At 48.1% G+C, this 11548-nt stretch overlaps 3 protein-coding genes across 3 annotated transcripts; 2 read left to right on the top strand and 1 right to left on the bottom strand.

Moving 5' to 3' along the window:
- Nucleotides 1-2707: 2707 nt before the first annotated feature.
- J3458_019539 (uncharacterized protein) lies at nt 2708-3653 on the top strand. The gene has a single exon (XM_007816875.2). The coding sequence runs from the start codon at nt 3131-3133 to the stop codon at nt 3554-3556; it is 426 nt and encodes a 141-aa protein (XP_007815066.2). The 5' UTR covers nt 2708-3130; the 3' UTR covers nt 3557-3653.
- A 640-nt stretch (nt 3654-4293) lies between these two features.
- J3458_019538 (uncharacterized protein) lies at nt 4294-4788 on the top strand (the record flags this gene model as incomplete). Its single annotated transcript, XM_066121544.1, has 3 exons — nt 4294-4394; nt 4465-4604; nt 4676-4788. The coding sequence occupies 3 exons, from the start codon at nt 4294-4296 to the stop codon at nt 4786-4788; spliced, it is 354 nt and encodes a 117-aa protein (XP_065973158.1).
- A 416-nt stretch (nt 4789-5204) lies between these two features.
- J3458_019537 (uncharacterized protein) lies at nt 5205-5548 on the bottom strand (the record flags this gene model as incomplete). The annotated part of the gene is made up of 1 exon (XM_066121543.1): nt 5205-5548. The coding sequence occupies exon 1, from the start codon at nt 5427-5429 to the stop codon at nt 5205-5207; it is 225 nt and encodes a 74-aa protein (XP_065973157.1). The 5' UTR covers nt 5430-5548.
- Between the last annotated feature and the right edge of the window lie 6000 nt (nt 5549-11548).

The raw sequence follows: 11548 nt of genomic DNA, 5'->3' as shown, positions 1-11548 counted from the left end.
AGCCAAAGGTGCTCCGTGGAGTCGTAAATAGCTGCGAGACAATCGTGCAGTTCTTAATAAAGTTTTAGCTCAGATAGTCTACGGTATTTTCATATTTAATACACTATGCTATACTATAGTGCTTTTTTTATTGGTTGGGAGATATTTGCAACAACAATATATTACAAGTTGACCTCTTTAAACTTGATGAATTACACTACGAATACTTCACTAGTTGTTAAAGCCACCAACAGCAGTAAAAGTCTGCGCCTAATTTAGCAGGGAAAACAGCGCCGCTCAGATTCTGCGGACTCTTCTTTAGATACAGGTTGGAAAAGCCGCTGTTGCATGATGGTGCGTTTGACTAGACGATGTGCATTGTTGCGTGATTTAATGCGGGTTGAGAAGCGGAGTCGTCTTGCCTCTAGGAGTGCGTGGACGGGAGGTATGCCGCTTTCTTAATGCAAGACAGAAATCGAAGGGGTTTCTCAGGTTGATAGAACGGCTCGGATAGCCTGCTTGAGGGCTTTTCTTATTTTGCGTATAAGCTGCTAGATCCGAGATGGTCCTTCCTTGGGCGGCTGTCTTCGGCGCGGCGAGGTTGTTTCTGGATATCAGGCTTCTAGGCCATACGTAAAAAGCCAAGTAGAATCATATCGGCTCGACGCGGGATCCGACGGCTCTCCGCACGGCGCTCGGTAGCGGACCGCGCCGTGTGTTCCCGGCGTTGGCTCCGGAGGTGGTGGGCGACTGCCTGGGCCTTGGCTGTCCACTTCTCAACATGACCTGACATGAATTATGGTGGATTGTGGTGCCACGAAAGGCGACATGGACGTCTATTGTGCCGGCCTGACTGTCCGACGGGTCCTTGGAAGAGGAACAACTCGAGCTGCATGTCACTAGACGGCACGGGATGCCGAAGTGGGAGGTGGCATGTAGCGCTGGAGCATTAGACGGCTAGGGCACAGCCCGTGTGTGATCTTGCATTTGATCTGCCGTCGCAAGCATTGTTTATTCCCGCTAGTGTTTTTTCTTAAAAAGAAAAATTACCGTAACAGGCTCTGTACAACAACCCGTTGCGTCAATACGTACTATATGTAGAGAACAACATGGCATGAGCAGGTACATAAATAATAACGTCCATGGTTTATTACGTGGTTTGTTGCGGTTCTCTGCCTTAGAAGGGCCAGCACATGGTGTTACTAGACGTAACGCTTGTATGGCGCTTGCATAATACTTGTACTAGTATCTGTAAGAAAGAAATGTAAATAATAAAGAAAACTAATTCGTGATCCGCATTTAAAGCGCTACAGGTAATGCTACTCCGGTCGTGTGTTATGCCACCTTCATCAGTGAGGCCCTTCAGCAAGACTTCAACATAATGTCTCGGCTCAACAACTCCAGGATTAGGCTCATCATTCCGCGGAAACGGGGGGCGCTAAGAGTAGAACGGCATCTTGCAATAGACTAGTGAACGAGTGAATGTGTCTGGAGGTTGCGGACTGATCGAATACCGCGGGGCTTTTCTATGCAGGCAACAATGCAGCATGTGATATTTCTTTTTCGGAGGATATTAAACTAACACGTGGTGTGGTAGGATTACGGTCAACTGCCGTATAGCACGGGGCATGTATGAATATGTATTAACAGCTAAATGTTACCCCCCGCCATGAATAGACGCCTAATTCCTCGCATTATACCATATTAACTCCAGCGGCACACAATGCGACCACGGTGCATCTATCGTCTTGGCAGCTAAATAAATTCCTGCGGTACAACTAGCACTACCACGAGTGGAGGCAATCTTCGGTAGCACAGATTGTTTATTCCTCCGTGTCTCTACATTAAAATCTCCTCTTTACTATTTTAAACCCCGCTCCAGGTAGCTGTTTGCCATCTATATGTGTCTCCAATGTTTGGCATGTGCGGGAACACTGAATAGGCTAACTCGCATAGTTAGTTTTGTTGCCGCTAATGCGAAATGACATGAAGACGCTTTTTTAAAACCTCTATCTTTAAGACGTACTAATAAGATCTCTTACCAGAGTATTTTATAATGTACTTGTTGTTCTTACGTTTCGCAGAGTTGACATGGGATAGATTTAACGAGGAAAAAATTGAAATTATATGTAAAATATTAAAATTGTAATAGTATATTTGATGTTATCGTCACGTGGTGTGCTTGTCTTGACTAGGTCATAACAGCAAAGAGCCCGTGAGAGCACTCGGGATGCGCTTTCGAGATAAGTGTAACCCAGACTATAGTAATATAGCGTTGCATCCAGTTTCGCAGAAACGATGGGCTTATTTTATCCCTCGTGTGCTTAATGATTACTAGCTCACCTACCTGCTTAGGTAGGTAGTTAGCTGGCCTATATAGCATTTGGTTTAATGAATGACATGCCAAGTCGTAGAGTTACATGCACTGGCATAGCTACCATAAACAATTTGCCGTATTACGTCATTATTTTTTTTTTTTTTTTTTTTTTTTTTTTTTTTTTTTGATAATAAGCGCCTGTAGATTGTCCTGTATTTGCAAAAGGAGTGGGTAGGCGTCTGTCACACGGATTAGGTCAAGCAAGGATTAGAAGCCCTTTGTTACACAAGGAGATCACGAGAACTATGGGGCACACTAGGCATGGGCCGTTCCTTTCATGTATATAAGATAGTCTTCCCTCGCCTTCTGGCTTGGAGGAACCAAGGACCTTTGACATCCTACAAGATTATCATTGAATTGAGCCCTTTTGCTTCCAGCCCTCTAACGAGCCCTTGTCACAGCGTCTGCGTAGAATGTCACTTGCGTCAACCTTCTCAAGGTACCCCAAGTCCTAGCCATTTATTGTGCAGCACCGTTGTGCCAAACGGTCACACAGAGTCATGCGACCTAGAGTGAGGCCTTAGGCGCTTAGGTCTTGTTTGCTATCAGAAGCGGTGACGGTTTCAAGGAACATTTGACATGGCAAAGAGGATCATTAATTGAATCGAGAGTTGTTATGCTGCCCCAAGCCCTATTACCTCAGCCCTTGTCACACTTGGAAAGCTACATAAGCTGGATGTTCTACCTCCAAGTCTCCTTGTTTTTTTTTCTCATAGTCTTCAACGCGCCCTCGATATTTTAAAAGCAATACAAATAGCCAAGTGACAAACTTCCATGTCCTTGACGATGTCTGTGAGGCAGAGTTCCTTTTATGGTGGAAAGGGAGGAAAACCCTACACTCTCTACCCGGACAAAACCTCACATGTGAAGCACTTGAAGGTGTGGGCTGGAAAATCAGCTAGTAATGTCTCCGAGCACGTCGTTGTCAAAGGGATCGAGGTCGAGTGGTTCAATGGGGAAAAGCGCAAGGTCTACAATCATCCCAACCCAGATGACGCATCTACCGAGTATTCGTTCCAAAACGGCGAGACTGCAGTTTGGACTATACGGGCAGGAGATGTCATTGACAGACTTGAGTTTGACACGAGCACTGGACAAGGCTGGAATGCCGGAGGCCTCGGTGGCTCTGTTCATGTGCGAGAAGTGGGCGTGGAGGAGAAGGCCGAAAGAAAAGGTAGAGAAAGAGAGGGCAGAGGGTGAGGTTCATATCTTCGTATGTTGGTCCATGTCTTTATATGAGGACCACGGACCACGGGCCAGCCCACCATCAGCCCTGGTCGCACAGTTCACTGTCAATGCTCCTTCGGAGTCCGTCCAGCACAGTGGGCCCCTAGCCAGTCAAACGCTAGGCTGCTGGAGTGTGGGTGCTAACATTTGAACCGTTGACCCTTTTGGATACGGGAGAGACAAAAGGTGGTGCTTGCATAGCAGTGTCTGTCAAGTAGCTGACGACACGTGATGACGGATAACGGCCGGGGGTGGGGAGGCGTGAAAAGGAGATCGGGGACGGATTGGTTCGTTGGGAGAACGTAGACTTGTATTGTTACTTTTGTCTTGATTGTTCGGCAACGATCTTGTCGGGCAGACACGGCAGAAGCCTGTTTCATCGAGGTTGAACGAGACTACCAAAGCGCTGGGAACGAAGAGACACCAGCGAGCGACAGTCAGGGACGACGTGGGCCAGCATTCATTCATCCATCAATCATTCGTCGATTGGGCTCGACACTGGACGGTGTTTGTATAAGGCGATTTCGAGTGCGGAGCGTGAGCGAGTGGTTACCGGGGAGACGCGTTTGGAGACGCGTTGCTGACCCTTGTGTAGTGTGCGGCAACGTTTTCTCTGCTTACGACATCAACGCCGGGCGTGACATTTATGCGGTATTCCACACGCTGGGATAGTAGAACACCTCGGTTGGACGACACAATACAACGACAGGATGGAGAACATAGCCGCGTTGGGGGGCGGGGCACAACTGGTGCGGCGGATGGATGAGATTCTACGAGAGACGAGGTTGTTGCGCATTGAAGTAGCTGTCATGTGGGTACCGTTTTATTGGTATGGCTCACCGCTGCTGTGAGACAGTCACTGACTTTGTGCATTGTGGTAGGAGCAAGAACTTTACGTCGAGGTTGGGTAATAGCATTGTCGTAGCGGGGAAGATGCCACTGTTGCCTTTGTATAATGTAACGACGGGGGAAGAAGTGACGAATTGTCCCGAGACTCTAGCGGAGCTGGAGCGGTGTGACAGTAAGTAGCTCCCAGATGGGGGACGCAGGGAGGCGGTACAGACGAAAGAGGAACTGACGGATTGAATACAGCTCGGACAGCCGCAGGGATACTGCAAGAACTGGGCGAGACGGTACCTCGCAGCTTGGAACAGATGATCAGGCAGTTGAAGTTGACCTTTGGGATTCGGACGCAAGTGATTTAGTGTAGATCGCATGGAATGAGGAGATGTGGAGAGATGGACGGATTGTATCTTGGTCTCGAACAAAGTTATTCCATCTCAATACCCACGGGTCTTGGTATAGGTTTTTACCCCTTGCGGCGAAGGGTTTTTCCCTATACTATGATGCAAATGCAAAGGCAACAGGGCATATATCTTATCTTCATGTTATGCTATTCATAGTGAGATGTACTGTATATGGTAGCGCACATATGTCCAGTTGCTCATGATGTCTTTATTTCTGCTAATTGTGCCTTGTGTCCTGACTTCCACCACATGGGCCCACGTCACCCATCTACCATTTTCTTAAAGGTGAAGGTGTGTCCAAACGCCAGGTAGGGATCAGATTGACCGTGTAGTCGAGAATGCAGTAGAAGAAGGCCCAGTGGGTGTCATCTATCTCACCCGTGGGCGAGCCAAATCGACATCTTGACCCTGTTGGCGAATTCAGCATCTTCCTTTGCGTTTTGTATGTAATCTGATCGGGCCTTTTCTGACGCACTTCGAGAGTCATCCGAACGGCTCTTGCGAGATGAGTCCTCGCCATTCGGGCGATACAGGAAAAACTGCCACACGAGCATTCCCAAGGGAAAGTAAATCAAGGCCTCCTTCTCGATGGGTGTCATCGCTTCGGGGACGGCAAACAGCTCAGTTCGGGCAGCACCACTCGATCTCCTGGCTCTAGATCGGCTAGCGAGATGGAGAAGTCGACATCGAAAAGTTTTGCCTTGAACGTACCGTCGTGCTATTTAAAGACAAGCTCGTTGTCACACTTGACGTCGCCGTGGACGACGCCAACCTCGTGCAAAACGGCAAGTCCTCTCTGAGCACATCGAGAATCAGCGCCGCCTTGACATCGGCGGACTGGGCGCGCGCAGATCGGACGAAATCGTTTAGTGAGCCACAGTTGGCGTACGGTCAAAAGGAGGACATTCTCCAGCGAAGTCACAGAGTGGAGATATGGTGCGGAAATTGTCGTGCAATCCAGTTTTGATCCAAGCCTGCGACATTGAATCCCAGACGGCGTGAGCTTCAGGTGGTCGAGATCCGAGACAGATTTCTTGAAAAACCCAGTCATATCGCTGTGTAAGGTTGCGGTCGGACAGCAACACAAGCTTTCCCTTGAGTGAGAAATATACATTGTCCCAAGAGACGCCCTTGGATCCACAAAGAAATGGTGCATCGGAGCCTTTTACGATGGTGCCGTACACTCTGCGCATAGTCCGTTGCAAGACTGTCAAGGTTATTACACCGCGTGGCCCGCGGGTCTGTCGACTTTAATGCCCTAAAACAATAATAACCATTGTGTCAATATTTTCAGCTCAAGTGCGCACACGATCGGTCGCTTGGACAGACAGACGTGCATATCGGCAATCGTCAGGCGGCCAAGTATAGTCGAGGAGTTGGGAAAAGAGCAGGTCCTTTTGATGATTGCGTAGTAATGGTGGCGCTGCCAGTAACTCTTTCGCATCAACACCGTCTACCAAGGAGCTTCCTATCCGCACCCCCTTATTCCGGCGTTGAAAATCCTTACCATTGCTAAGCACGTCGTGATCCGAATGATACCTCCAGGGACCGAGATGTTCTGTTTTCTCCCATTCGACTTGCCTTGGTTTAGAAGCCCAAGCCTTGTACTGTAGCCTATAGTAGGGAAATCCGATATCCGACATCCTCTCTGCTGGAACGCTGTCTTTTGCTGATCGACGCCTAACTTTCTGGTAAGCATTATGAGGAGTAGAGCATGTGACGCGGCCCATGCTGAGTTGGCTAGAATCGATTTCGTGGTTGGGAACCTTGCGTCTCAAGTAGTGTAAAGTAAGTTCTAGCATGCGATCATTGAGAAATGTTGATCGAGCCGGCTTCCTGCCAACCAATTTAATTCCTGAAGGTGGCTCACCTGGGGTGTATTAATATGAATACACATTGGCATCATGGCCACGGAGGGAAGAGGAGATGGAGAAGTTGCATGAACTCACGACATATGCTCTCCACACGTCCAGGTGGAGCATATGGCCAAATACCTCCCGCCCAAATTTCAGGAGCCATTGGTATTTTGGCCAGGTTATACTTCCTCGTATGGGGGGGTGCAAGTTCTTCGTGGGTCAAACTCTGAGCTTCTTTCCCTAAGAACGTAGGTAGGTTAATAACTCTATACAGGTCAGGCCACGGCCTTCGCTTAGGCCTCATGCAGGGAATCCTGTAGTATTGATCCTCCGCATCTTCCAGGGGGGAAATGAGGCATTTCTGCTCAAGATGCTGTCTCAACTCAAAGACCCATGACCATCGCATTTTGATCTTCCGTTCCTTTATACACATGATCGGGCCTGGGATTGAGGTGAGGTGGTTCAGGATATGCTGAATTGATGTTAAAGGTGAAGGGATACCCCGTGCCCGACATTCCTCCATAATATAATCCCAGTCATAGGTAAGACTAGTAGCGTTAGACCAGCCTTGGTAGGCCGAAGGGTTCGCTACAATAGTAGCAATCTCTTTCACTCTCTCTTGGCGCAGGTTACTTTCCCCAAAATTGGAAATTCCTATTCCCTGATTCGTAGGGAGGCATCGGCGCCATTTAGTGGAAAACGAGGCATCCCCTCTGGCCTAAAATTCATGCAATAGCGCACGCTGCGGGAAGACGGCGGCTTGATGACATCAAAGGTATCCAAATACAGCATGTCAACAGCCTCTGCCAGCGATAAGAACATGGCAGTATGAACGGCTAAAAGCCAACTGTATGGAAATTGGGGGAATGTTGACATGATCATGCAACGTGTGTGACTGATATGCCGTGCGGATAAACGCTGGTACACGTACAAATTATGCCTGTCATTACCCAGTCCATCCTTGGCCCGTTGGATGCCCACTGCATGTTCTTTCAAACACGCACTCAGTCCCATATGTCCGCAAGACTCATAGCCTCGCCTGGTCCTCGCCGCTTGGCCCACGTACCTGACCCCTTGATGTGACGAGTAAGAGGGGTCTACCTGGCCATGCAGAAAATATACGCAGAAGATAGGAAGTTCCTGAATGTCATCCTCAACTAGAATCGAGGGGAGACTCTGTAGAACCGGCACACCCAGCTCCAAATTGCCAAGAGCAGCCCGGACTCGAAGAGATCGGGTGGTAGTAAGGAGCAAAACGGCGAGAATGCGCTCTCGGGACTCAGCATCGTTATTAGCCCAGGCCCAACGCCAAAACTCAATTGTGCATGCGTCGGGACGCCATTTGTGCTGAGATTGTTCTGCCTCGACGAAGTAGTCTCCTTCACCCATTTTCTTAGCATAGTCAAGACTTCCAAATAGAGCATGATTTCGCCAGCCTTGCCTCCGCACCTAGCCGCTCCATATGGGGCAACGCTGTAGTTGTATAATTTTAGACGTGGCATTTTCTCCCAGGAGGTGATGTGATAGAGAGAAATAAGTTGTAACCTACGCTAAGGGAGGTTTCTTTACTTTGCTTGCGCAGCTGCTACACCTGACAATAGGAAGCATCGCTCCGTTCTGCAGCTACGCGATCAAGGACAAAAATGCTTGCCTGGCGCGACTACCTCCCCCTAGGATGTTGAATTTCTTTTCTAGCAGAAGGGATCAGGCAGTATTAACAAGGGCAATGGCTCTGGCAGTGTCTACTTTGGCTGCATGTTTACTGTCCTGCGAGAATCATTAGTATTGACGTTAGCGATTAGTTAAAATAGCGAGCGCTAACGAGCAATTCTTCAGAAGTCAGGTGATAATAGGAGAGTGACTGTATTTTACTGAAACGCATTTATCAGGTGAGAGGGCACTGATTAGCCGAATCAGTGTATCTTCTTATCTCACCATGAAGCTCCAGCGAAAAGGTCGACCACTCGGCGCAGCCCAAACAGCCTATAAACATCATCAGGAAGAACACAAGATGTAAAGCCCGAGGAACAGAACCTTATCCGCCACTCTGCAAGACTGCTAACGCCTCCATCGGTTAGCGCACGCTCAACTTGTATAGATAATGCTGAATTACTCTGTCTAGAACTGTCATACGGCATCCGTTTGTAAACTACAATAAATAAACCTACGGGCACCATATGCGTGTGTCCTGTTCCGGTCACCACGAAGTGCCAAAGTAGTGGCTGAATCCATAGTTGACTTGGTCTTGGATTGAAGCTTTTTAATGCGTCCATTGAGACATTTAGACGTCTCTACGCAAGATGTCTGCAGCTGCTTATTACAATTTGGTAAAGCTACTTGTCAACCGGTTTCTTGATAGTGACGGTGCGGGTGCCGTATCTGCAGATCAACCTTGTCACGTTTTGCCTTTCTACGCTTGATGCTAGGGAAATCTTGCTTGTCCTCTAATCCAATTGATGCTAATGCTTTTGAACGAGCCCGCTGACAGCCTACTTGGCCAGAAACGTCATTGCAGCCAGGGCCATAGCATCTATCCCAGTGCGGAGAGTCGGCTCGATAATGAGAGCAAAGTAGGGGGAGTAGTTTGTGGCGACAGTTTCGTCCGTATTCCCACTTCCGCCAAAGTTCCAGTACGCATAAGGCACATCGTGACCGCCCCCAAGTGTCGAGACGTCCTCGCACGCACGTGTGAATACCATTTCCAGAGCGTTGTTCCCAAAAATCTCTTTGAAGACCTTTCCAACAGCACCCGACATTAACTCGTCATTACTCGTAGGAGGAGCACGAACCTTGATGTAGATACAGGATCAAACCGTGGGATCGGTCTAAACTTGACCAAGGCCTTTCTCGGCCAATCGTACACGGTGTTTGCTACCATAAGACCAGAGAGTCGCCTCGACTCCTCATTTCGAGATGTACGGTCGGCCTTCCCAAGCACAAACACATCACGTATTATGCTTAGTGAACCGGGCTAAGCGCATGTAGTTGGAGCAAACTGGGGCGACTATTTTGGAGCTCGATTTCTTGGATGAGAATTCAATCTCTTCTGCCTCCAAGGCGTATGGCAATAGACCACTTGACATCCTCATTAATGTGGGAGGTGCTTTGCGGGTGCCGTCTCTCATGAGCAGTTAGGCCTCTCACCGCATCCAAAGTCATGGAAAGACCAGACAAGCTCCCTTATGCTAGAGAGGCTTCATGTTATGACGATTGTAAGTTTATGTCACCTGAGCCTTGCTATCTGGGGAGAATTATCTGCTTATTAGATTGCGATGAAGGGGCCGTTCCTTACAATGACGGAGTTTCTGCCGCAATTAGAGCTAGCCCCAGATCCCAAGGTTATCAATATATCATCTTCTTTCGGCCCCATCTCAAGTAGGTAGCCCTTTGATTGTCACTACGTTCCTTGCCTATCTGGAAGAACCCACATGTATAGCTAATAATCTACCGTGAAGCGAATACATTTGGAACGTGTCTAGCATATCGCACTGCAAAGTGCGCATTGAACCAAGTCTCGGTTACACTAGCTCGAGAGTGGGAGTCTGAGGGGCGCAAAACTACGATTATATGTGTAGAACCTGGCTTTTTATCGACTAGATTGACTGGCTGGGACGGAGAAGATGATTTGGAAAACTGCATTCAAGGATTGATGAAAATCATTGACTCTATCTCTCATGAGGACAATGGTGCTTTCTTGAAATGGGATGGTAGCAAGATCCCATTTTAAGTGTGGCTTCTGGCAGCAAAGGGGTGTCAAATAGAACAATCGCAGGGTTGACATCCGAGACATGTTGTTGTAATGTCTTGGCGCTACCTCGCATTATATCATGCTGTAAATATTGCGTGGCTTTTCCTCTTTCCTAGACCACAAGCTCCAAGAGTATATCCACTATTTATGAAGAGTCGAGCCTTTCCCTTCTGTGCCGCGGCTTGGCGGCATCACTCCACCACGGGGAGGAAGGTATCTTGCCCATTTTCACATCCGAGGCAAACTCATCTACAATCTGAGCTTAGGAGGCTATCAACAGACTCATTAAAGGCAAGTAATAAGCGCTGCATGGGTCTTTTCTTCTTTATTCACTCCTAAATATTTCGTAGACCTTCAGAATCTGGCCCAAAGCTCTGATACTGTGGCAAGGGCTTTATATAAAGGGCTTGGAACAATGTTCGATTCAGCTGAATAATTCGCTTCAATGTTAAGGGTCCTTGGTTCTCTCAGGGCCTCTGGGGACAGATGCCCCTTAGTTATACAAAGCAGCGGTGAGCAAGCGAGCCTGGAAGCCTAAGGCCTCCACTAGGTCTCGAGCCCTTGTGTAACTATCGTCAGGTTCAAGGGTCGGCCCGTGACTTCAACACATCCTGACCTCCGTCTAACAGATACCGGATTACTTGAGGCTCCATGTTTGCTACACTTTCCACCGCGCTTTCAATCCGTTGATAGTCAAGCTCTGGTATCCTGTAGCTCTCCCTGCTATTCTTCATTAGTAGCTCTTGTACTAAGAATTACAAGAAGCCTGCCCTGTGGAGATCCGTTGTAAATTTGTTTGCGTTGTAAAAATCTAGCTCTTCGTCATATGAAGCACAATCGTCTGTGTCCCGGGCTTCCCTGCTTATCCGAGCTTCAACAAGGTACCTGATAGTTTCGAAGCCTGCATGCTCAAGTTCAGTGATGAGAAGACTCCATTGCATGTCTTCGAATATCCCATGTGTAGGCCTTTTTATTGCGCGACTATTGTTATCAGGACATTGCTATATTCTGGTACTTTTGACGCATGTCAATCCATCCCTTTCTATGTTTCCAGTCTATGTGAGTTTCACAGATGATATCCAAGGCTAAAGAGGTTTGCCTTAGGCTCTTCTCA

This window comes from Metarhizium acridum, assembly GCF_019434415.1.
Source record: "Metarhizium acridum strain ARSEF 324 chromosome Unknown scaffold_568, whole genome shotgun sequence".
In the NCBI taxonomy this organism is placed as follows: Eukaryota; Fungi; Ascomycota; class Sordariomycetes; order Hypocreales; family Clavicipitaceae; genus Metarhizium; species Metarhizium acridum.
Note: the sequence above shows the minus strand (reverse complement) of the source record. Positions and strands in the feature narration are given on the sequence as shown.

Coding starts and splice junctions, on each gene's coding strand:
- J3458_019539 (XM_007816875.2), top strand. CDS start 3,131: ATGTCCTTGACGATGTCTGTGAGGCAGAGTTCCTTTTATGGTGGAAAG.